Source organism: Halichoeres trimaculatus, unplaced genomic scaffold, assembly GCF_033239565.1.
Source record: "Halichoeres trimaculatus isolate MK-OKI-2021-1 unplaced genomic scaffold, fHalTri1.1 fHalTri1_scaffold_5, whole genome shotgun sequence".
Taxonomy (NCBI): Eukaryota; Metazoa; Chordata; class Actinopteri; order Labriformes; family Labridae; genus Halichoeres; species Halichoeres trimaculatus.
This window is the reverse complement of record NW_027437183.1, coordinates 1,412,941-1,436,340: the sequence shown is the minus strand read 5'-3', so window position 1 is coordinate 1,436,340 and position 23,400 is coordinate 1,412,941. Positions and strand designations below refer to the sequence as shown.

The window sequence follows — 23,400 nt, the reverse complement described above, 5'->3', positions numbered from 1 at the left end:
TGATTTTTAACGAACGTCTTCCTTCTTCCTGGTCTCTTTCGTCCTCTCACCGTGCAGTTTGCTCTCAGCGTTAGAGCGGTAGATTCCTCCGAGCTGAGCGATGGTCCTTGCCGCCCCCAGGTGGAACATGACCACATCTACCCCGACTTCCACCGTCTCCCACGGCTCGGTCCCCTCGCCCACAGCCACGCTCTTCTCCAGCAGAGACAGGAGCGGGAGGACATGAGGGAAGGAGGTGTTGGAGAGCGGGCAGCTTTCTGTTGGACGAAAGAGAAAGACTGAGGTTTCTGACTTTGAAAGGTGACCCGCTTTTCTACCAAGTCGGGTGTCAGTTTCAGGGTACCTCTCCCGTCGTTCAGACTCTTCATGAACGGTCTCAGAGTCTTCTCGTAGAGAATAGCGCCCTCTGTGTGCCGCTGTCGTAACGCCGTCCAGGTCTGTTCAAGACGGGACACCTGAGGGACAAAGACGAAACATTAGCCTAGTAGCAAAACTGCCTAAGAAATTGAGATGTAAACAGATAATAGATATGATAATAAAGATAGTTAATACATGAAGAAATAAATGTTACATATTTTCACTATTAAATATTGTTCGGCCAAAAAACTGGGTAGATTTTATCTAGGGATGGGAATTGATACGATTTTGTCAATACCCATACCCTTATGGATTCTGCTTATCGATCTGATTCTTTATCGATTCCCTTATCAATTCCTGTTGTGAATTTTCTCCGTACAAAAGTAGCTTTACAGGTTTTCTGAGTCAACAACATTTAATTGAGTTTATACTGTAAGTGAATAAAATGTAATTGGTCCCTGAGTCTGGATATTTCTGGGCATACTCAAACAGAAACAGGTCAAAATTTCACACAATGTGACGTTGATGTTCTGTGTTTTAATATATTAATAATTCAAGTAGGCCATCTAGTGTCTCAAAGTGGTTATAGCAATGGTTTAAGTTGTTTGAAACCTTTCCATAGTTATGAAGTCAGCCACGAGCCTTTCATTAGCCTGTTAGCTTTTAGCATTTGAAATTATCAGTATTTTTGACAAAGAGTTGATGTGATATGTTTCTGTGATGAAAGTTGAAATTCTATTCTGAAGCTGAAGTTATACTGATGTATGCTAACTGCTAGCATGCCAATGCAGTTTCCCATTTACATTAGGCTTGCGCTATTTTGTTGTTTTGGTAAATAAGGTGATTTATACCATGTTGAATGTACTGAATATGAATCTCCTGAGAGAGAGTGATGAACATTTCTTTATGAAGTCAGTTCTTCAGGAAAACTTCAAGCTGAAAATCCTGAATCAGAGTTTTCTTGGGAAACGTTAGCTAACTGCTAAGCTAAGCTAGCTGCAGCAGACTAGTCGACGTAAGGCCCGGCGGCTCCGGCACAATGTAAAGAATTGATAAGGGAATCGTTAAGCACAAAGGCTAACGCTATCGATGGATTGAAACATTTATTTTTGGTTCCCAACAGGAGCTTGTTTTTGATTCCCATCCTTAATGTTATTACATAAAAAATAGAAAAAGTAAGGCAGATTAAAGCATTTTAAAGAGATAAAAGCAATACATAAATATTTCAAAGCAACACAACATATTAAGACATGGAGGTCAAAGGTGTGTAAACATAATAAGGACATAAAGAAGTATAATAACTAGAAAGTAAACAAAGGAATAATTAAATCCTCCATAAATGAAGAGACAAAATAAATTTAGTGACATTGCTCTTTTAATAATAATAATAATAATTTTTTGGTATTCAGCTTTAAAGAAAAACTCAGATTTTGTCCCATTTTTAAAAATCCCTCCTTATCCAAAAAACTATAAACAGCCTAAAAAAGTCAAATAAATGACGACAGAGATCTTCCCCTGCTGTTGTAAAGAATAGAAGTCTGTGACAGCTGATCTGATTTGTTATGATCTACCTTTCACATAAAGACTTTAGGACACAGATTTCATGTTTAGTGAGCTATTCATGATCTTTTATAACAGCAGATAAAGTGTTCGCGGTGCACCTTTGTTATTGTGTACAGAGGTAAGGCGGCTTCATAAAGATGTTTTATTGTTGATAACAGACTGAGAGTAATAATGACTCAGCAGAAACCTCACTGAGGTGGACACAAATCTCTGTACGGGGTAAACTCTAGTCCAGGTGTTGCGTGTTTACCTGAGGCAGCTCTAACGCTTTCATGACAGCAGCGAAGCCGAACATGTTTCCCATGGTGCCTTTCAGCTCAGCAGCGATCTGGATGATTCTGTGCAGCAGGCCGGCTCGCTCCTCAGACGACCCCGTGCAGCCCAACACATCCACGGCCAACATGGTCGCCATGGTGTGGAACCTGCAGGGAGAGGAGGGCGGAGTCATTACCACAGAGCGTGTGTGACAGTCGGAGCTGTTAGGAGCTCCGGTTTGGTCACCACCAACAAGGCTCTAAATGAGACCACAATCTACTGAATGAACATCAGGCTGTTTTGAAGAAGACTGAAAGTAGAGATTGAGACCTTAAAGTCAATCAGACTGGTTGGCCCCCTGCTGGTCATTAGACAGACTGCATATGTAAAGCACTTAGAATAGATAGTGTCCACCTCGTACACCTCACCTCTCCAGGAGATCCAGCCTCAGCTGCTGGCCGTGCGGCAACGTGAGCAGCTCCATCCCAGAGCTAACTCCCATCATTCTTTGCACCTCGGGGGTCACCTGCAGGATTCTGGCCACCTGGGTAACACAGACGAAGAAATCCACGATGAGAAGTTTTAGACATTGAGCAAAGACGTGAGCTGTGCCTCTAAATGGACGAACTCAGGACCTTAATATCTTGTAAACGACAGAGCTAGAAAGAAAATCACCCCAGTGTTTGTGTGCCAATTGAGAAACAAGCTACCAAGACTCAAGTCATTTTTTCGAACCAGGCTGTAAATATGTTTTTAATGCTGCAAAAGTCCATTTCTTCGGCTTGGTGTGAATTTGATTTCTGTTCTTTCTCTCTATAAAGAGATATCTGCATGAAGAGCGGCTAACAATCTGTTCTAGACCAAACATTTACAGAGACACAAATCTGCTTTTTGCCGAGTCACTAAAGACAATCAGCGCTTAGATTTCCTGACTTTACTAAATGCATCAGAAATGATGGATCCACCTCCAGTCGACAAACTTCAGAGAGTTTATTGACGGTTTATCAGTCTACGTCATTATGAAGATGCACACACATATTGACCACAGAGGCAGCGTTTAGCGCCATTCATTCAGACCAGTTATTGTTTATTTAGCACTAAATTAAAGCTGTTGGCAACATTAAAATGTATGGTTGTTCTGTAGTCAGCTGTTGGATGGATACTTGATTTATCCGGACAGAAATTCAAGATACTGTACAACAGAGGCAACGTCTACCAAGTTTGGACGGTCACAGAGCAACTGGTGTTTTGGAGTTAATAGCGACCATGCTAACTGGTGACTCTCAGCGGGGGGTATCAGTGATAAACGGCGGAGAGTCACCAGCTAACAGGGTCACACTTTACACCAAAACACCAGCGACGTCTGTGGGGGTGTAATTAAATGCGTTAACCAGGTTTAACCACAAACAAGCAACATTAGCTGCTGATATTCAAAACACAGATTTGACTTTGCTTATGTAGTGAAAAAGTTAGTTTGGGGTCGAGGTTATGACCAAACATGGACTCAATATAGAGAGGAAATAATGAGTAAACCTATAAATTATGATGAACAACAGATCTTAGGATTAAAGTAAAATTAGTGACTGTTACGAAATGATGAACCAGTTTATCAACCCTGAAATACTCAACCATTTCTGTCAAAGTGATGATATTAAGTTAAAATGTGTGTATTTTGGTGGTTAACTCCCCCACTAACTCCTCCCTCTATAGATTACAGCATAAAAATGCAGAGACTGTGTAATATGAGAAGTGATCTGGTTTGTGTTTGCAGTCTGAGAGCTATCGACCAATCAGGAGCATGCATGCAAAACATTCTGTTTGCAGAGCAACAGCAGGAGTTCTAGAACTCTGACATCACAGAGAGAATTACATCATTGAGTTCTAGAACTCCCGCAGAGCTAACCTCAGTCTAACAAACAAACACTGTTAAAGTAGCTTTCTTCATTTTTAACAGTTAATATAAACACATGTGATATCACTATTACTGACCACAGAAGACCCATTTTAATGAGCCAGGTGGTTGATCTGTGGTAGACAGGGTTGGGTACCTGGCTCCAGCGCCCACCCTGACCCTGAATCTTAAGAAGTGTTGCAGAATACAGATGGGTGTAGAGTATTAAAGTACACAAACACACCTTGATTTACCCTGAGCTGTAGTTTAATCTCCACCAACATCTGAGAAATGCCCTGACTCTACAGTGGGTTAATGTTTAACTTTTACAACCTTGTTATTTCCAGGTGTATCAAAATCCCTCTGCCCTGGATACATGAAGGCTAATATTTTACCAAGGAAGTTCTCAGTTGTTCTTCTATCTTCTCTGTTTTATTTCGTCCTCTAGAGCATTTCACTGATTTGCTGTTTTTGCTGTCATTTCCATTATGGTTAATCTGGATACACCTGGTAGCAGGAGCTTGACACAGTACCATGCAGTCGGCCTTGGTGATGTGTCTAGCCGCCGTCCTGGGGTCGATCTCCGCCAGCAGCTCCTTCACCCTCCTCAGGATGGAAACCTCAAGAGGCTTGTTCTCTTTGGACATCAGCGCCGACCTGTACCTGCAGGGTTTGAAAGATGAGACGGTCTCCACTACTGGCGTGACGAACACGTTCCCATCCTCCGCCCTTAGCGGATCAACGCCCGCTGACCCCTCCTCCGCTCGCAGCCTCTCCACGTAGCTCTGAGGGCCGGGGTACAGCTCTGTGTAGCAGCTCCCATCAGAGGATGGGGAGTCCTGGGAGTTCAGAGAGGCCTGGTCCTGGTCGCTGGGCGGTCTGTGGAGAGGGCTGCTTGGAGAGGGTGAGGGTTGGGGGGCATCCAAGCGCCTGGATGGCGCTGGGGATGGAGCCACGCTGCCTGCATGGCTGCTGCTCGGACTTCTCGACAGTGGGGCTGGAGGGGGAAGAAGAGACACAGCAACATTCATTAACTCAATCAAAAACATGCACACAGTGCAACTTTTCAGTGAAGGGGAATACCAGAGTCTCTGAAAACAAGCTGTTTATCAGGACTGAACTCAAAGTGACCGCTTCATTCACTGAAACAGAGCGCAGTTATGTAACAACTGAGCAGACTTTAGTGAATATTAGTGAAACACAGAGGAATAGTAACCTAATTGGGGATTACCACCAGCTGCAGGTTAATTCAGGCTTAGTGCTCCACTGAGTATTTGGTAGCTTTTGGACAACAATGGGGGTCTGTGGCTGAAGCTGTACCACGCTGTGATACATGCACAATATTAGATCAAATTAAAAACAGCGGACTAATCCTTTGGCTTCAGCGCTACATGAGTCAGCTTGTTGCAAAGGCATGTTGTTGTTCAGCTCCTGTGTAAAACCTATTTGTTTTAATGTGTGATTGATTCCTCAGGTAAGGGAACATGCTGTCACTGAGGTTGTGGAGTTCACCTGTGTTTGGCAGGTAAACCGCTTGGACAAACTGTGGTGACCTTCACACTGACTGTGATAGAGGTTGTAAAGATTTGACAGACTTGAAATATTTTCATCTCTTTTTTTCATCTGATTTGCCTCTTGTCTGTTTCAGTTCCTGTGAAGCTGCCCCCTAGTGTTAGGCATAGTTTCCAGTCCTTGCCTACTGGACCTTTTTGACTTCTTGGGACTGGAACCTTGCTAGGACCACAACTTTCCAAACTGTCAACTCCCTCTGCATTTGAATCCACTGTCTGTGCTGAAGTCACGACACAATCTATTAACACACACTATCATACAATACCAACGTTACACTAAAACCACACAATACCATAAGACACCGTACAATATATCGCCACAGTTTGGCCCAATACAACAGGACACAACATGATACCGTTTGATACCATACAATCAATGAGATACAATGAGATGCCATGAGATCCCTTGAGGTATGGTGCATAATGATACAATTTGATACCTTATGATATGTTATGATCCGATACCACGAAAACCATGATGCTTTATGATCACGGCTTGACATTAAGACCCGCCAAATGTGGGTGAATTCCAGCTGTGGTGGGTAACACTGCCACTCCTACTTAGCCACTGTGGCGGGTTGAATTATGTAATTGTAGTTTTCTGAAATGGCATCTGAAATACTAAAGCTAGTGCAATATGAGACTATGGCACTACATCTCCCATGAGCACTGCCTGCACACAGTGCTTGCTCATTGGTCCATTCGCCAAGTCTTTTGCTGACGTAACTGCTGAGATGCGCTCATTTATCTCCAGGCTCCCGCTCGGACACCGTGACTGCTCCCAATGTTTAGCGCCTGATAATGTGATTCAAAACTTCACTCGCGTCTTTTTCGCTCTCCATTGTATACCGATTCCGGGCTCTGAGTCACAAACTAGCGCCTAAACTCCCGTAACTTTTTAAAAGTGAGGACGTCTATCAGATGGGGCTCATTTAAACTCACACTGCACCAATCTCACCTGCAACACTCACCTAGAGCAGGAGAGAAGCAAAGCTGGTCACAGATAAGAGGAGCTGAAGGAACAATATTTTAAAGCTCCAAATGTAAAAATACTGTAAACAAACCAAATCATTCTAAACAAATAAGACTTATAGTCCAGTGTGACTTATATATGTTGTATATGTATACATACATATTTAATCTCCAACGTTCACAACTTTTATCAAATGCAACAATGCACAACCCTCCACACGACTGTTTCAAAAGTGGCATTAAACATATATGTAGTCTTTATCTGAGTGTAAACAGGGGTCATTTACATTTAAAAATGTCGTAAATCTAGTTCAAGTAAATTTTAGCATTTCATTATTGGCTTTAATCACATTAAACATAATTATCCAACAACAAAATTGTGGCTAGTGAAAATGCTGAGTGGCTAGTAATTTTGGGAAACCACTAGCCACAGTGGCTGGTGAGCAAAAATGTTAATGTCAAGCCCTGGTTATGATATAAAATGATACCATGTGATACCACACAGTATGATACGGTACTATGGAATGAGATGTAATGAGTTAAAATGTATAATGAAACATCAAAATAACATTTGATATCATAGGTATAAATGAGATGGGATGAGATCCAATGTGTTATGATACAATGGGATACTAACTGATACCATACGATGAGATGTGATGAAGAACAATACAATACAGGACAGTGGAATTAAACTGAATTCAGTTAGATACCATACGATGAGATAAGAAGAAATGAGGTGAGGATAGGGACGATATGATATGATATGATGTCATGTGATAAAATATGAATCAAAACGATATGATTTGTTACCATACAAAAGATTAAAATATGATATGACACAATATGAATATTTTAAAGTGTGACACAACCCAACAAGAAGTGAGTTATGGGATTCAACACTATAGACATGAAATGTTACAAGATTTAATCAGTTAGAAACTATTAATACAGTGCAATAAATTAAAATATGAAATTAATTGATAAAGTAAAACGGTATACAATGAAATAAAACAGGATACGACACATTAGGGTTTACATCCCTACATCGTCTTAAAGGCAGTGATTTTTATGAGGCTCAGTATATAGAATAAAACTGATCCTGGATCTGATCTCTGGAGGTTTTATGTTAAAGCAGACTTTAGGTCAACAGCCTCCGTCAGTCCGTCAGATGGTCCACCTTTGATCCATCCTTATCTCTGTACTCCATCAAGTTCAAACTCAGACTTTGCAACATGACACTCATTCAGCTTTGCCTTGTGTAACCGAAGCGTGCCTGTAGCTGCTGTCCACTCACACACACACTCTGTTACACACATGAAACACACACACACACTGAACTTTAGCCCTATTACCTCAGTACCAACGCCCTCCGAGCTGCTCTGAAAGCCAGAGCTGGACCGCAGTCAGTCAGCTGTGTGCAACGAGGGGGGCAGGACGAAGCGACAACAGGCTGCTGTGGACACGTGAACCGCTCTCGGTGAGTGTTGACATCAAACAGAGAGGATTTTTTAGCTCACAAAGCGTTTGCACTGACATGTTTTTGCAGTCCTCTCCGTCCTAACGTGGTATTTCACTGAGCATGAATGTGCATGCATGTGTGTTTTTTCCACCAAAGCTGAGGTATTTGCAGATGGATGCTCTTACAGCCAATACTACTTCCAGATGTTTCTGCATGACGAGAAGACTAACCTTTACAAACACACCAAGCAACCTGACTTCTTTACTTTGCTCTTTCACAACTTTTGCAGTCTCAGAGTTCAGCTTGTTGGCAGTCAGATTAAAAAATGCGGAGGTCGAGTGAGCAGATTAACAACACAGGAAACAGCAGGAATGTTGGAGATTTATCTTGGATCACGCCAGCTTGGAAAACATGTTTTTTTTTCTGTGTGCTGCAGGGAACAACAGGGTCAGATCTCCCCTTCCTTATGAGACTTGTTTACATCACAGTTGGTCTGAATGCTCAAAAAAAAGAAGTTTTTAGACTCACAAAATTATCCAAAATCAACATTTGTAAGGACACATCTTTAAAAATCTGTGTTGTGGTCTCCATCCCTCAAAGTTTGTGCTCACAAAACCTGCATTATACACTTTGACTCAAGCAACAAAAGCCGCGCAGAAGCTTCCCAGCCCTTTGAACTTGTAAATACAAAAGTTTACTCTCATGAAACCTCTTTGTAAGGGGGCACCAACACAGCCAAGCCAAACAAGCTCACAAACACAAAGCTGGAAACTGGAGAGAGGTGTGTTGCCTCTCTCCAGCCCTCCCAGGATTTAGCTGCAGGGATTCACACACTGTGCAGTTATGCAAACAGGAAACTGTGATGACTTGTGGGGAAACCTAGAGTTATGCAAGGTTAGGGGCAGCGTTTCTCAGTCTGCAGAACAAAAACATCTGCATCCTTTGGGGAAATTAGTGATGTGAAGATAGTTTGCTGTGGCTAAGAAATCTTTAGAGTGTTTGAACTTTGCAGTGAAGATACTTAGGCTGTTGGGGAACTTAGCAATATGGCATTTTGAACTAGGTTAGCTTAAAAAAAAGGTGTTGTTTTTATGTTCACGAATTCAATATTGTGAAGAAAAACAAGAGACTGATACAGCTCCTTTCTTGCTTCCATCTCGACCTGTCTGCATGTTCATTTGTCTATAGTGTAACTGAATGCAAAAGCAGAAATCTTATTCTCCACATTGATGCGTCGTCTGTTTTACACGCTCTGCCTCAGATGCACTGGGTGCAGATTTGGACTACAAACCTGAATCCAGATCTGTTTTTTGTGCCATTGAAAAAGTCTAATTATCAAGGATCAAGGCTGCAATCTTTCCAAGAAGTTTTAATCTGTGTTGTTGAAACTTTTCCTCAAAGTCCAGCCCCTACTGGCTGTGTCAGACATTCCTGTGATGGTTGTATCCCAGAGTGAAAGCTCAGCAGCTCAGTCATCAGTCTGCTTTTCTCATGGTTCTGCTCCGGGACTCAAACTTCTTCTTCTTCTTTAAAAGGACCACTCCATCCTGCACTTATCTCTCGACACGATTTCTTTCAGAGATGTACCGACTGGTAGCGGTGGCACTCACGGTGCTGCTCTGCTCATCGTCCGGCGTGTGCGGAGGGAAGATTTTGGTGTTCCCTGTGGATGGAAGCCACTGGATCAATATGAAAGTCCTTGTTGAGGAGCTGCACTCCAGAGGACATGAAATCACGGTGCTGCGGGCACTGGACAGCTGGTACATCAAGTCAGAGTCCCCTTTCTACAAGTCCATCACGGTAAACTCTTTCACTGGATTTGATGAGAAGAAGTTCGGAGGATTTGTGACCACAATGATCAACATGAGAAGGGAAGGTGCTTCACTCTGGGATCGGTTATCATTGGAGTATGAAGTGATGGAGCAGTTATATAAAATAAGTAAGCAGGTGCTTGAGTTTGTTAAAGACATTTTTGAGAATACAGACCTGATGCTGAGCCTGCGTGATGCCAAATATGATGTAGTTCTCACAGATCCTGCTCTTGGTGGAGGGGTACTTCTGGCTCATCGTTTGGGTCTTCCACTTGTTCTAAATGTAAGGTGGACCATTCAGGGTGAAGCGCATTACGCCATAGCACCTTCACCACTCTCCTACGTCCCACTACCAGGGTCAGAGCTGACAGACAAAATGACATTTTCCCAAAGAGTGAAGAACTTTTTCGTGTACTTGTTCACATGTCTTCAAACTATGTACATCACAGACCCAAACTACCTCCCATTTGTTCATAAATACTTTGGAAAGGATGTACATTACATGGAGCTGTTCCAGTCAGCAGACATCTGGCTCATGAGGAATGACTTCATCTTTGAGTTCCCTCGACCAACAATGCCAAACATCGTCTACATGTCAGGATTCCAGTGCAAACCCTCCAAACCTCTATCCAAGGAACTGGAGGACTTTGTCCAGAGCTCTGGTGACCATGGTATCATCATCATGACTTTGGGAACCCTGGTGGAGAAGCTTCCTGAGGACATCACTGAGGACATTGCTGCTGCTTTCGCTCAGCTTCCTCAGAAGGTGATCTGGAGGCACAAAGGAAAAAGACCATCCACCCTGGGCAATAACACCTTACTCCTGGACTGGCTGCCCCAGAATGATCTCCTGGGACACCCCAAGACCAAACTCTTTGTGGCCCATGGAGGCACCAATGGGATCCAGGAGGCCATCTACCATGGGGTCCCCCTTGTTGGCCTGCCCCTCATCTTTGACCAACAAGACAACTTCTTCAGAATGACAGTCAAAGGAGTGGCAAAGGTCCTTGACATTGCTACTGTGAACAAAGACAACTTCCTGGAGGCAGTGAGAGAGGTACTCTATGATCCCTCCTACAGGGAGAAGATGAAGACCATGTCCAACCTGCAAAGAGATCAGCCCATGAAGCCTCTGGACCGCGCCATGTTCTGGATTGAGTTTGTCATGAGGCACAAAGGAGCTCCACATCTGCGGACAGAGTCTTACAAACTGTCCTTTATCCAGTACCACTCCATTGATGTGATGGCTTTTCTGATGGCTGTCATTTTGCTTGTGTTGTTAGTTTTCATTCTGACATTGAAGTTTTTGTGGCGTAGAGTGTTTTCAAGAAGCAAAGCCAAGAAGGACTAGTGATTTTGGAGCTCATGTCAATGCCTTTTATCAATGGACGGATGAATAAACGCTTATTTTGTTTATGTAGATGACAACTTTAACACAGAAAAATACAAATTGGTGAGAATCAGAAAATGTGAAAACACAACAAGACAATAATTTCTCAAAGTTCTCAGTTAACATGCGCAAAAAGAAGCAGGAAGAAGTGTAATCTTATCTAACCCTAACCCTTTGAATTAGTTGAATAACTTACAGAAATAGTTGTTTGATGCTACACAACGTCTAAAAAAGCTAGCTGGGGGTGGGGGCTGAGGGATTTTTGAACATGTCTGTTCTTTAATGTTTTTTAACAATTCAATGCAAAAAGCTCCTGCATAAATAATGAGCTCAGTCATACTGTCAAAATGTTCTATGAACAGCTAACCAACTGGGAAAGTTTCATTCCTGTTAATAGATCTGATTTAAAGTGTACCACACATTCACAAATGACACAATAAAAAATTACCGGAGATACTAAGGAAGCCTTATTTGCTGCTTGAAGCATCCCCAGATTCGCCAAACAAACAGGACCGTTGAACTATCATAGTATATGTTCCTGATCCATTGATTTGATTTCTATATTCATGATTAACCACATTTCTGTAGCTCCTTTGTATTTCCTTTTAAACACTTTTAACTCCTGGTTGACAGAAAAACTAAAACACTTGAACAGCGGGGTCAGTGGCGCCCTGTCCTGCAGTCAGTTTCTGCCCATAAAGCATTGATAAGTAGCTAACCTCTTTGATTCAGACTGAGGTGATTCCCTCTCCTAGATCTCCCCCTACCAGCTTTTGTGATGTAGCTGCCCACTAACATCAGTCTGTTCAGCTCCATCTGTATGCTTAGCTTTCCTCATCGTTAACAGCAGGAGCAGGAGGATGCTTTAGTGGCTTGATTATGGTGTGCCTAACACTGACAGGCCAACAACCCACGCAGCGTTTACAAACTGAATTCTTCTTATTTGAATTTCACTTGAATCATTTAATCTGCTGCTTTTGCTCCTAACAAGCTCCAGGAGAACTGCAACTCGGTAAGTCACGCCTTTCTGTAAACTATTAACACATTTTTGCAAATGAGACCATGTCTGTGTTGACCGCCTCTTGGCCACAGTTGGCAAGGGTCGAAATGTTTTAAATGTTGAAAGGAAGGAGAGACTTCAGAGAGGAGCCTTCAGTATTAGGCTCAATAATCTATCTGGACTGTTTTACCAACTAGAAGTTCATCCTTTCAGTAAAATGTTGATCCTTTGTAGGAGAGCTGTTCCAAGTACAAACATTTCCATACCCATTAAAATGGACTGTTCTATTTTTCAGTTCCTTGTGTGCAAGAGTTTGAAGTCAAACACATGCAAGATCTTATCAAAGAGACAGATCTAACATTCAAACATCTTCTCTCACAGTTTCTTTCAGGGATGTACCGACTGACAGTGGTGGCTCTTGCCACATTGATCTGCTTTCCACCCTCAGTAAATGGAGGAAGAGTTTTTGTGTTCCCTGCTGATGGAAGCCACTGGATCAATATGAAGGTCCTCATCAAGGAACTTCACTCCAGAGGACATGAAATCACAGTGTTGAGGCCATCTGACAGCTGGTTCATCAAGTCAGAGTCCCGTTTCTATAAGTCCATCACGGTAAACTCCTCTGCTGGATTTGATGAAGATAAGTTTGGGACATTTGTAACAACAATGATCAACCTGAGACGAAGTGGAGCATCCCTGTGGGCTCGGTTATCATTAGAGTATGAACTGGTGGATCAGTTCTATCAGATGTTCAGACAGAATCTTTTATTGGTGGGGGAGATATTTGAGAATAAAGAACTAATGCTGAGCCTGCAAGATGCCAAATATGATGTGGTTCTCACAGATCCCTTCCAAGGTGGAGGGGTACTTCTTGGTCATCGTTTGGGTCTTCCACTGGTCTTAAATGCCAGGTGGACTATTCAGGGTGAAGGGCATTATGCCATAGCACCTTCACCCCTCTCCTACGTCCCGACACCAGGGTCAGAGCTGACAGACAAAATGACATTTTTTCAAAGAGTAAAGAACCTTATGTTTTATGCTTTTACATGGCTTCAAATACAATATGTCACAGAGCCAAACTACCTCCCATTTGTTCATCAATACTTTGGAAAGGACGTACATTACATGGAGCTGTTCCAGTCAGCAGACATCTGGCTCATGAGGAATGACTTCATCTTTGAGTTCCCTCGACCCACAATGCCAAACATTGTCTACATGTCAGGATTCCAGTGCAAACCCTCCAAACCTCTGTCCAAGGAACTGGAGGACTTTGTCCAGAGCTCTGGTGAACATGGTGTCATCATCATGACTTTGGGAACCCTGGTGGAGAAGCTTCCTGAGGATATCACTGAGGACATTGCTGCTGCTTTTGCCCAGCTTCCTCAGAAGGTAATCTGGAGGCACAAAGGAAAAAGACCATCCACGCTGGGCAACAACACCTTACTCCTGGACTGGCTGCCCCAGAATGATCTCCTGGGACACCCCAAGACTAAAGTCTTTGTGGCCCATGGAGGCACCAATGGAGTCCAGGAGGCCATCTACCATGGGGTCCCCCTTGTTGGCCTGCCCCTCATGTTTGACCAACAGGAAAACTTTTCCAAAATGAAAGCCAGAGGTGTGGCAAAGGTCCTGGACGTTGCGACAGTGAACAAAGACAACTTCCTTGAGGCAGTGAAAGAGGTACTCTATGATCCCTCCTACAGGGAGAAGATGAAGACCATGTCCAACCTGCAAAGAGATCAGCCCATGAAGCCTCTGGACCGCGCCATGTTCTGGATTGAGTTTGTCATGAGGCACAAAGGAGCTCCACATCTGCGGACAGAGTCTTACAAACTGTCCTTTATCCAGTACCACTCCATTGATGTGATGGCGTTTCTGACCGCTGTCATTGTGCTTGTGTTGTTTGTTTTCATTTTGACATTGAAGTTTTTGTGGCGTAGAGTGTTTTCAAGAAGCAAAGCTAAGAAAGAATGAAGTATGTGATTCCCTTCTGTTGCATTTAAATTTCATTCTGCTCTTTAATGGAAAACAAAGATACATTCACAAATTATTACTAGGAATTAACAGTTTAAGAGATTACTGAAATGTTAATATGATCCTATGTTCTGTTGCAATTTATCTGTGATCTTTCCAAATGTACATGGGAGCAAGTTGTCAATAAATACACTCAAGTTCAAAGAAGTGAGTTTGTTTTTGTGTGTATTTGTGTGTTACTCTACATGAATTTCAATGTTCATTTGTTGAATGATGTTTTGAGAATTGAAAGCTTTAAGTAATATCATGTAACGACTCTCAATATATGTGACCATCAAAGATTGTATCTAAGTCACCCCTTAGACAAAACATTATCACGATAGTGCATCAGATACACACAGGTCTTTCTGAAAAACAAACACAGTGACATAGCATCAAATAGAGCTGCATACTGTTTTCCAAATGTTTGAAAAGACCCAAATAAATGATAAATTTACATTACAACAATGGTCACAGCTGTTAACAACTTGTGTCAAATTAACCAGTGGTTTCCTAAAACGTTCCTTACTACCAGGACATTCCTTTCTACAACTAACAGTCATTTCTTCGCAGATGATGAGGTTATGTTACATGAATAAAACTATGATTACCAGAAGGCACTGGGAAACTCCAGGTTTTAGTTGGGGCTCAATCATGCTATGTGTGGTTGGTTTCCATGTCACAAAAAAATTGCGTAGTGCTACCTTTTTTTTTTAAGATGAAAACATTTAACCAGCCATCGAGCTGGTGGTTAACCTCTTTGATATGGTGTGTTGCTGTTTTGAAGCTGATTCACGCAAAGAACTGCAAACTCTTCTTTAATGAGGAAATCTAACGACCATGTTCTCCTGTCGTGGTTTCTTTCAGAGATGTTCCACAGGATCTTAGCAGCACTCTCAGTGCTGTTCTGTGTTTTGTACTCGGTCAATGGAGGGAAAATCCTTGTGTTCCCATTGGATGGAAGCCATTGGGTCAATATGAAAGTCCTCATTGAAGAACTTCACTCCAGAGGACATGAACTCACTGTGATGCGTTCAATGGACAGCTGGTACATCAAGTCAGAGTCCCCTTTCTACAAGTCCATCACTGTGAACTCCTCTTCTGGATTTGATGAAGAGCAGTTTGGAGCATTTGTGACCACAATGATCAAATTGAGAAGGGAAGGTGCTTCACTTTGGGCTCGGTTATCATTAGAGTATGAATTAGTGGAGCAGTTCTATGAGATGCACAAGCAGTTGATACAGATGACTGAGGACATATTTGAGAATACAGTGCTGATGCAGGCCCTACGAGATGCCAAATATGATGTAGTTCTCACAGATCCCGGAATAGGTGTGGGGGTACTTCTGGCTCATCGTCTGGGTCTTCCACTTGTTCTGAATGTTAGGTGGACTGTTCAGGGTGAGGGACATCATGCTATAGCACCTTCACCACTCTCCTATGTCCCAATACCAATGGCAGAGCTGACAGATAAGATGACGTTTTTCCAGAGGGTTAAAAACATCCTGGTTTATCTCTTTAGTCAATTCCAAATATGGTACATCACAGACCCAAACTACATCCCATTTGTTCATCGGTACTTTGGAAAGGATGTACATTACATGGAGCTGTTCCAGTCAGCAGACATCTGGCTCATGAGGAATGACTTCATCTTTGAGTTCCCTCGACCAACAATGCCAAACATTGTATACATGTCAGGATTCCAGTGCAAACCCTCCAAACCTCTGTCAAAGGAACTGGAGGACTTTGTCCAGAGCTCTGGTGAACATGGTGTCATCATCATGACTTTGGGAACCCTGGTGGAGAAGCTTCCTGAGGACATCACTGAGGACATAGCTGCTGCTTTTGCTCAGCTTCCTCAGAAGGTAATCTGGAGGCACAAAGGAAAAAGACCATCCACCCTGGGCAACAACACCTTACTCCTGGACTGGCTGCCTCAGAATGATCTCCTGGGTCACCCCAAGACTAAAGTCTTTGTGGCCCATGGAGGAACCAATGGGATCCAGGAGGCCATCTACCATGGGGTTCCCCTCGTTGGCCTGCCCCTCATGTTTGACCAACAAGACAACTTCTTCAGAATGAAAGTCAGAGGTGTGGCAAAGGTTCTGGACATTGCAACTGTGAACAAAGACAACTTCCTGGAGGCAGTGAAAGAGGTACTCTATGATCCCTCCTACAGGGAGAAGATGAAGACCATGTCCAACCTGCAAAGAGATCAGCCCATGAAGCCTCTGGACCGCGCCATGTTCTGGATTGAGTTTGTCATGAGTCACAAAGGAGCTCCACATCTGCGGACAGAGTCTTACAAACTCTCCTTTATCCAGTACCACTCCATTGATGTGATGGCGTTTCTGACAGCTGTCATTGTGCTTGTGTTGTTAGTCTTCATTCTGACATTGAAGTTTTTGTGGCGTAGAGTGTTTTCAAGAAGCAAAGCCAAGAAAGAATGAAGTATGTGATGCAAGGTATGAAGCAAGCTTTACTTTAAATTTTAATAAAACTTGACTTTTAAAAAGTACAGTTATAAAAATGATTATGACTCCAGTTATTTAAAGGAAAATGGATGGCAAGGGAATTTGGTAATTCAACTTTTTTAACAATTCAAATTTTTGTATTTTCTACACCGGGGGTCACCAACCTCTTTGAATCTAAGGGCTACCTCACAGAAAATGAGTGGCATGAGGGGTTACTTGTCTGATTAAAACTTTCTGAACTCAATTTCACAGATCACTTTTCAATATTATTAATCATTATAGAAGTGGTTATACTATGTTCAGAGACTTCTCACATGTCAGTGTTAATTATTTCATGATTATTATTTATAATTATTATTATTCATTATAATTTACAGAACAATGATGATAGGAAGGAGCTCCATTGTGACCAGTGCTGTATTTTGGAATATGCCTCCTGGGCACTTTAAGAGGTTCTTGCGGGCACCTAGATGCCCATGGGTACCATGATGGTAAACCCTGATCAACACTCCATTGAAAATGTAATAAATGTGTAAACAAGATTGTACACGTGTGTGTTTCTTTGTCATTTATCAATGATAAGATAAGTAATTCATCCAAATTCTGTCTGTTGATTCCATCACGTGTTACAAAGAATTACATCCTAACAAACATTGGGTTACCAGGCAGGAGACTGATGGACCCCCCTGTGGCTGCCATGAAATAGTGAATCATGATCACCCTAAAATATGCTAAACTAGATAGTTTCTCTGGAAATCGTGAATTGGACTTGGCGGTGGCAGCAGGGCCTTTTGCATTCATCACAGGCGGTGAAATAGTTCAGAAACCCGGGAGCAATGCCACAAGACCTTATTCATGTGTTTTAGACTGACGTCACCAAACACTTCCACACAACTGGTTACTGGTTTAACTGAGGTCAAATTTACCTCATACAGACTCATGCACGCTTGGTGCGCCCACTTTTATATAAACACTGTTCTAACTCAAAAACAATATGTCATGAATATACACCTACATGTCATGGTACATGCGAAGGAGTGGCTCGTTGCAAAGCCTGGGCCCCAATAAAATTGCTTAGAGCTGATTGTGTGGAATAGAGAAAGAAAGAAGCATAAGAAATAGTAAAAGTAGTACAAATAGAAGTCAGAGTGATAGAAGAAGTAAAAGTATTTTGAGTCATAGTTATATTACAATAAAGCTGTATAAATAGTAGAGTGAGCAGAGCAAGTTAATATAGTAGTTATGGTCCAGTAAGTGACTAATGTAGAAATACTAGTATCAGTATATGTGTGCATGTAGATATACTTGCATGTCAACAAACACGTGTTTCTCTGTCCTTTAATGACCTCATAACTCAGTATACGCAGCTCTGTGGTTACCATGGTGATGATGATGCTTCAAGGGAATATAGGAACTCCTTTGTGTTCACTGATCCAAAGCTAGAGTATTGGGTTAGACATGGGTCCGAAATACCTGTATTTGTGCAAAGACCTGAGGGGCCATTAAAAAAAACGATAACATCGTGAGAATCTAAAGACTCTGTTGAACACAGTGATTTGCCTGGGGCAGCAATCTAAAAATAGGGGTTGTGAATGGTACTTGACAGATTTTTTTCATCAGAAATTACATGGGAGTGAATGAGAGCCAAAACAGGTCTTGTCCAACAGCTGGCTGCATACTGACCAGAGGGTACAATCTTTGGATTAGATATCCCTTTTGTTACAAGCAGGAGAAGCCAGGGAACATTTTGATACCTTATTTTTGCCAGTAGAATGAAGTTTGTGGTTCTTATGGCAGTTTGTTTGGGAAATTTCTTCTGTCCCCTCAATAGGTCCTTCACTCTAGCTAATGATGTTCTCCACTCTGGGAGCTCAGTTTTCAGTGAAAAACCCCAAAAGTTTGTGTTGTTTAAACAGCGAAATATTAAAAACTAAAAAATATATTTTAAAGTTAAACCATACATTAACAGCCAAAAGATTTGGTAACATTTCAAAGCAAAAATGGAGTATGTAAGTGGAAATATGCTGAAGTTTTAACACCCCAAAATTTAAGATAATTTTAGGGGTAAGAGTTAAAGTTCCCCATTCATTTGCAATCATACTTTCTTGCTGCTTTTTTTGCAAATAACGAAGCCAACAATTTGCTAAATGATTACAAAACTCATAGCACATCAGGTTTTAGTTTGGTGCAGTCACGTATTGTGTGGTTGCTTTCCATCTCAGTAATTTGAGTGTAGGGTAACTTATTATAATGTAAACTTTAAACCGACTACCAGGTTGGTTGTGAACCTTTTAACTTAAATGTGTTAGTGTTCCAAAGACAAATTAAGACAAAAAAAATACCCTGTTTTTAGAGAATGATCTAATAATCCTGTTCTCCTGTCTTGATATTTTTCAGAGATGTACCACAAAATCTTAGCAGCACTCTCAGTGCTGTTCTATGTTTTGGACTCAGGTGATGGAGGGAAAATCCTTGTGTTCCCATTGGATGGAAGCCACTGGGTCAATATGAAAGTCCTCATTGAGGAGCTGCACTCCAGAGGACATGAAATCACTGTGATGCGTTCAATGGACAGCTGGTACATCAAGTCAGAGTCCCCTTTCTACAAGTCCATCACTGTGAACTCCTCTTCTGGATTTGATGAGGAGCAGTTTGGAGTATTTGTGACCACAATGATCAACATGAGAAGGGAAGGTGCTTCACTTTGGGCTCGGTTATCATTAGAGTATGAAGTAATGGAGCAGTTCAATCAGATGCACAAACAGCTGCTCAAAATGATGGGGGAAATTTTTGAGAATGATGAGCTGATGCAGGCCCTACGGGATGCCAAATATGATGTAGTTCTCACAGATCCTGGAATTGGTGGAGGGGTACTCCTGGCACATCGTTTGGGTCTTCCACTTGTTCTGAATGTTAGGTGGACCATTCAGGGTGAGGGACATCATGCCATAGCACCTTCACCACTCTCCTATGTCCCAATACCAATGGCAGAGCTGACAGATAAGATGACCTTTTTCCTAAGAGTTAAAAACATTCTGGTCTATCTCTTCAGTCGACTCCAAATATGGTACATCACAGACCCAAACTACATCCCATTTGTCCATCGGTACTTTGGAAAGGATGTACATTACATGGAGCTGTTCCAGTCAGCAGACATCTGGCTCATGAGGAATGACTTCATCTTTGAGTTCCCTCGACCAACAATGCCAAACATTGTCTACATGTCAGGATTCCAGTGCAAACCCTCCAAACCTCTGTCCAAGGAACTGGAGGACTTTGTCCAGAGCTCTGGTGAACATGGAGTCATCATCATGACTTTGGGAACCCTGGTGGAGAAGCTTCCTGAGGACATCACTGAGGACATTGCTGCTGCTTTCGCTCAGCTTCCTCAGAAGGTGATCTGGAGGCACAAAGGAAAAAGACCATCCACCCTGGGCAACAACACCTTACTCCTGGACTGGCTGCCCCAGAATGATCTCCTGGGACACCCCAAGACTAAAGTCTTTGTGGCCCATGGAGGAACCAACGGAGTCCAGGAGGCCATCTACCATGGGGTCCCCCTTGTTGGACTGCCCCTCATGTTTGACCAACAAGACAACTTCTTCAGAATGAAAGTCAAAGGTGTGGCAAAGGTCCTTGACATTGCAACTGTGAACAAAGACAACTTCCTTGAGGCAGTGAAAGAGGTACTCTATAATCCCTCCTACAGGGAGAAGATGAAGACCATGTCCAACCTGCAAAGAGATCAGCCCATGAAGCCTCTGGACCGCGCCATGTTCTGGATTGAGTTTGTCATGAGGCACAAAGGAGCTCCACATCTGCGGACAGAGTCTTACAAACTGTCCTTTATCCAGTACCACTCCATTGATGTGATGGCGTTTCTGACGGCTGTCATTGTGCTTGTGTTGTTAGTTTTCATTTTGACATTGAAGTTTTTGTGGCGTAGAGTGTTTTCAAGAAGCAAAGCCAAGAAAGAATGAAGTATGTGATTCATGATACTAAGCAGTGCATACTTGAAATTTTTATAAAATATGATTTATTAATGGTACTGTTTGATTAATGAATGATCAGGACTCAGGAAAGGAAAGGGAAATAAGTCATTCGACCTTTTTAACATTTTTATCATGACATACTTTTTGCACTCTAAATGGAACATAATAAATGTGTAAAATGAATTGCTCACAGTCATGTGTCTCTGTGTCCTTCATTAATTATAAGATGAGTATTTCAACAGAATCATGTCTTCTTTTAGCAGCACATATTGTAAAACATGAAATCTTCTCAAAGAGTTACATGACTTGTTTCTGATTAGCCAGCCTGTGGCAGCCATCAAATACTATACTATACTAGGACTGGGCTAATAAAACACAAGTTAATATCACAGAGATGGTTTCAACTTGTATCTCCTGCTTCTGCATCTGGGAAAAATTGATTGGTGGTCTTCAGGCATTCCTCATCAAAGGACATTCTTGACTGTGACGAACACTCATTTCTTTGCAAATGATGTGGATCTATAGGTTAAATCAAAATGTGATCTCTAGCAGGCACTGGGGCAATCCAGGTTAAAGTTTGGGCACAATCATGAAATGAAAGATTGCTTTTCATTTCAGTGGAATTTCAATAGGGCCAGATCTTACTGGAAATGTTCCAACCATTTCACTGGTTGTAAACCTAAAAATTTCAATGAGAAGGTGTTTTAAAGCCCCATCATGGAAAACAAGCAAAACAAAACAAAATAAAAAAACAGTGACTCTGTCATGAGACAAACCTAACAGTTGTGTTCTCCTGTCATGGTTTCTTTCAGAGATGTACCAGAGGATCTTGGCAGCGCTCTCCCTGCTGTTCTTTGTAATGAGCTCAGTCAATGGGGGTAAAATATTGGTGTTCCCACTGGATGGAAGCCACTGGGTCAACATGAAAGTCCTTATTGAGGAGCTGCACTCCAGAGGACATGAAATCACAGTGATGCGTTCAATGGACAACTGGTACATCAAGTCAGAGTCCCCTTTCTACAAGTCCATCACTGTGAACTCCTCTGCTGGATTTGATGAAGAGCAGTTTGAAGCATTTGTGACCACAATGATCAACATGAAAAGGGAAGGTGCTTCACTTTGGGCACGGTTATCGTTGCACTTTAGGATGGTGGAGCAGTTCTATCAGATGCACAAGCAGCTGCTCAAAATGATGGGGGAAATATTTGAGAATGAGGAGCTGATGCAGGCCCTACGGGATGCTAAATATGATGTAGTTCTCACAGATCCTGGAATTGGTGGAGGGGTACTCCTGGCACATCGTTTGGGTCTTCCACTTGTTCTAAATGTAAGGTGGACGGTTCAGGGTGAGGGACATCTTGCTATAGCACCTTCACCACTCTCCTATGTCCCATTACCAATGGCAGAGCTGACAGATAAGATGACCTTTTTCCAGAGAGTTAAAAACATCCTGGTCTATCTCTTTGGAAGAGTCCAGTTACGGTTTGTAATGGACCCAAACTACATCCCATTTGTCCATCGGTACTTTGGAAAGGATGTACATTACATGGAGCTGTTCCAGTCAGCAGACATCTGGCTCATGAGGAATGACTTCATCTTTGAGTACCCTCGACCAACAATGCCAAACATCGTCTACATGTCAGGATTCCAGTGCAAACCCTCCAAACCTCTGTCCAAGGAGCTGGAGGACTTTGTCCAGAGCTCTGGTGAACATGGTGTCATCATCATGACTTTGGGAACCCTGGTGGAGAAGCTTCCTGAGGACATCACTGAGGACATTGCTGCTGCTTTTGCCCAGCTTCCTCAGAAGGTGATCTGGAGGCACAAAGGAAAAAGACCATACACCCTGGGCAACAACACCTTACTCCTGGACTGGCTGCCTCAGAATGATCTCCTGGGTCACCCCAAGACCAAACTCTTTGTGGCCCATGGAGGAACCAATGGAGTCCAGGAGGCCATCTACCATGGGGTCCCCCTTGTTGGCCTGCCCCTCATGTTTGACCAACAAGACAACTTCTTCAGAATGACAGTCAAAGGTGTGGCAAAGGTCCTTGACATTGCAACTGTGAACAAAGACAACTTCCTGGAGGCAGTGAAAGAGGTTCTCTATGATCCCTCCTACAGGGAGAAGATGAAGACTATGTCCAACCTCCAAAGAGATCAGCCCATGAAGCCTCTGGACAGCGCCATGTTCTGGATTGAGTTTGTCATGAGGCACAAAGGAGCTCCACATCTGCGGACAGAGTCTTACAAACTGTCCTTTATCCAGTACCACTCCATTGATGTGATGGTGTTTCTGGCGGCTGTCATTGTGCTTGTGCTGATTATACTTCTCACTGCAGTAAAGTTTTTGTGGCGTAGAGTGTTTTCAAGAAGCAAAGCCAAAAAAGAATGAAGTATGTGATTCATGATATTAAGCATGGCTTACTTTAAATGTTTATGAAATATGATTTTTGAACAGCACAATGATCATAACTCCAGTGATATTAAGGGAAAGGGAAGAAAATGGAAATCAGCCATCAACCAATATTGACATTTTAATAATTGTGTAATTTTTGCACTCTTAATGAAACATCATAAATGTGTTAAAGAAATTGTACACATTATTGTGTTCCTATGCACTTTATCAATAATAAAATTTATTTTTTA

At 42.3% G+C, this 23,400-nt stretch overlaps 2 protein-coding genes and 4 pseudogenes across 4 annotated transcripts in view; 5 read left to right on the top strand and 1 right to left on the bottom strand.

Annotated features, from left to right (window-relative positions):
* The window catches only part of sh2d3cb (SH2 domain containing 3Cb), a 60,700-nt gene that overhangs the window by 924 nt on the left and 36,376 nt on the right, over positions 1–23,400 (bottom strand). For both annotated transcript variants that reach the window (XM_074669687.1, XM_074669686.1), the window contains exons 7-11: positions 4,600–5,063; positions 2,604–2,719; positions 2,171–2,342; positions 344–455; positions 51–257 (exon numbers count right to left, since the gene is read on the bottom strand). In XM_074669687.1, coding sequence (XP_074525788.1) covers positions 51–257; positions 344–455; positions 2,171–2,342; positions 2,604–2,719; positions 4,600–5,063 — 1,071 coding nt within the window. The remainder of the gene's footprint in view (positions 1–50; positions 258–343; positions 456–2,170; positions 2,343–2,603; positions 2,720–4,599; positions 5,064–23,400) is intronic.
* Positions 9,544–11,233, top strand: LOC141790052 (UDP-glucuronosyltransferase 2A1 pseudogene; annotated as a pseudogene).
* Positions 12,075–14,246, top strand: LOC141790056 (UDP-glucuronosyltransferase 2A2-like). Of its 2 annotated transcripts, XM_074669689.1 has the most exons (2): positions 12,075–12,108; positions 12,715–14,246. In XM_074669689.1, the coding sequence occupies exons 1-2, from the start codon at positions 12,093–12,095 to the stop codon at positions 14,244–14,246; spliced, it is 1,548 nt and encodes a 515-aa protein (XP_074525790.1). In that variant the 5' UTR covers positions 12,075–12,092. The 2 variants fall into 2 exon arrangements, with proteins under 2 accessions (XP_074525790.1, XP_074525789.1); XM_074669688.1 differs by lacking the exon at positions 12,075–12,108 and having other exon boundaries at positions 12,666–14,246.
* Positions 15,155–16,735, top strand: LOC141790053 (UDP-glucuronosyltransferase 2A2 pseudogene; annotated as a pseudogene).
* LOC141790054 (UDP-glucuronosyltransferase 2B13 pseudogene) lies at positions 19,159–20,739 on the top strand (annotated as a pseudogene).
* Positions 21,566–23,146, top strand: LOC141790055 (UDP-glucuronosyltransferase 2A2 pseudogene; annotated as a pseudogene).

Coding starts and splice junctions, on each gene's coding strand:
- LOC141790056 (XM_074669688.1), top strand. CDS start 12,666: ATGTACCGACTGACAGTGGTGGCTCTTGCCACATTGATCTGCTTTCCA.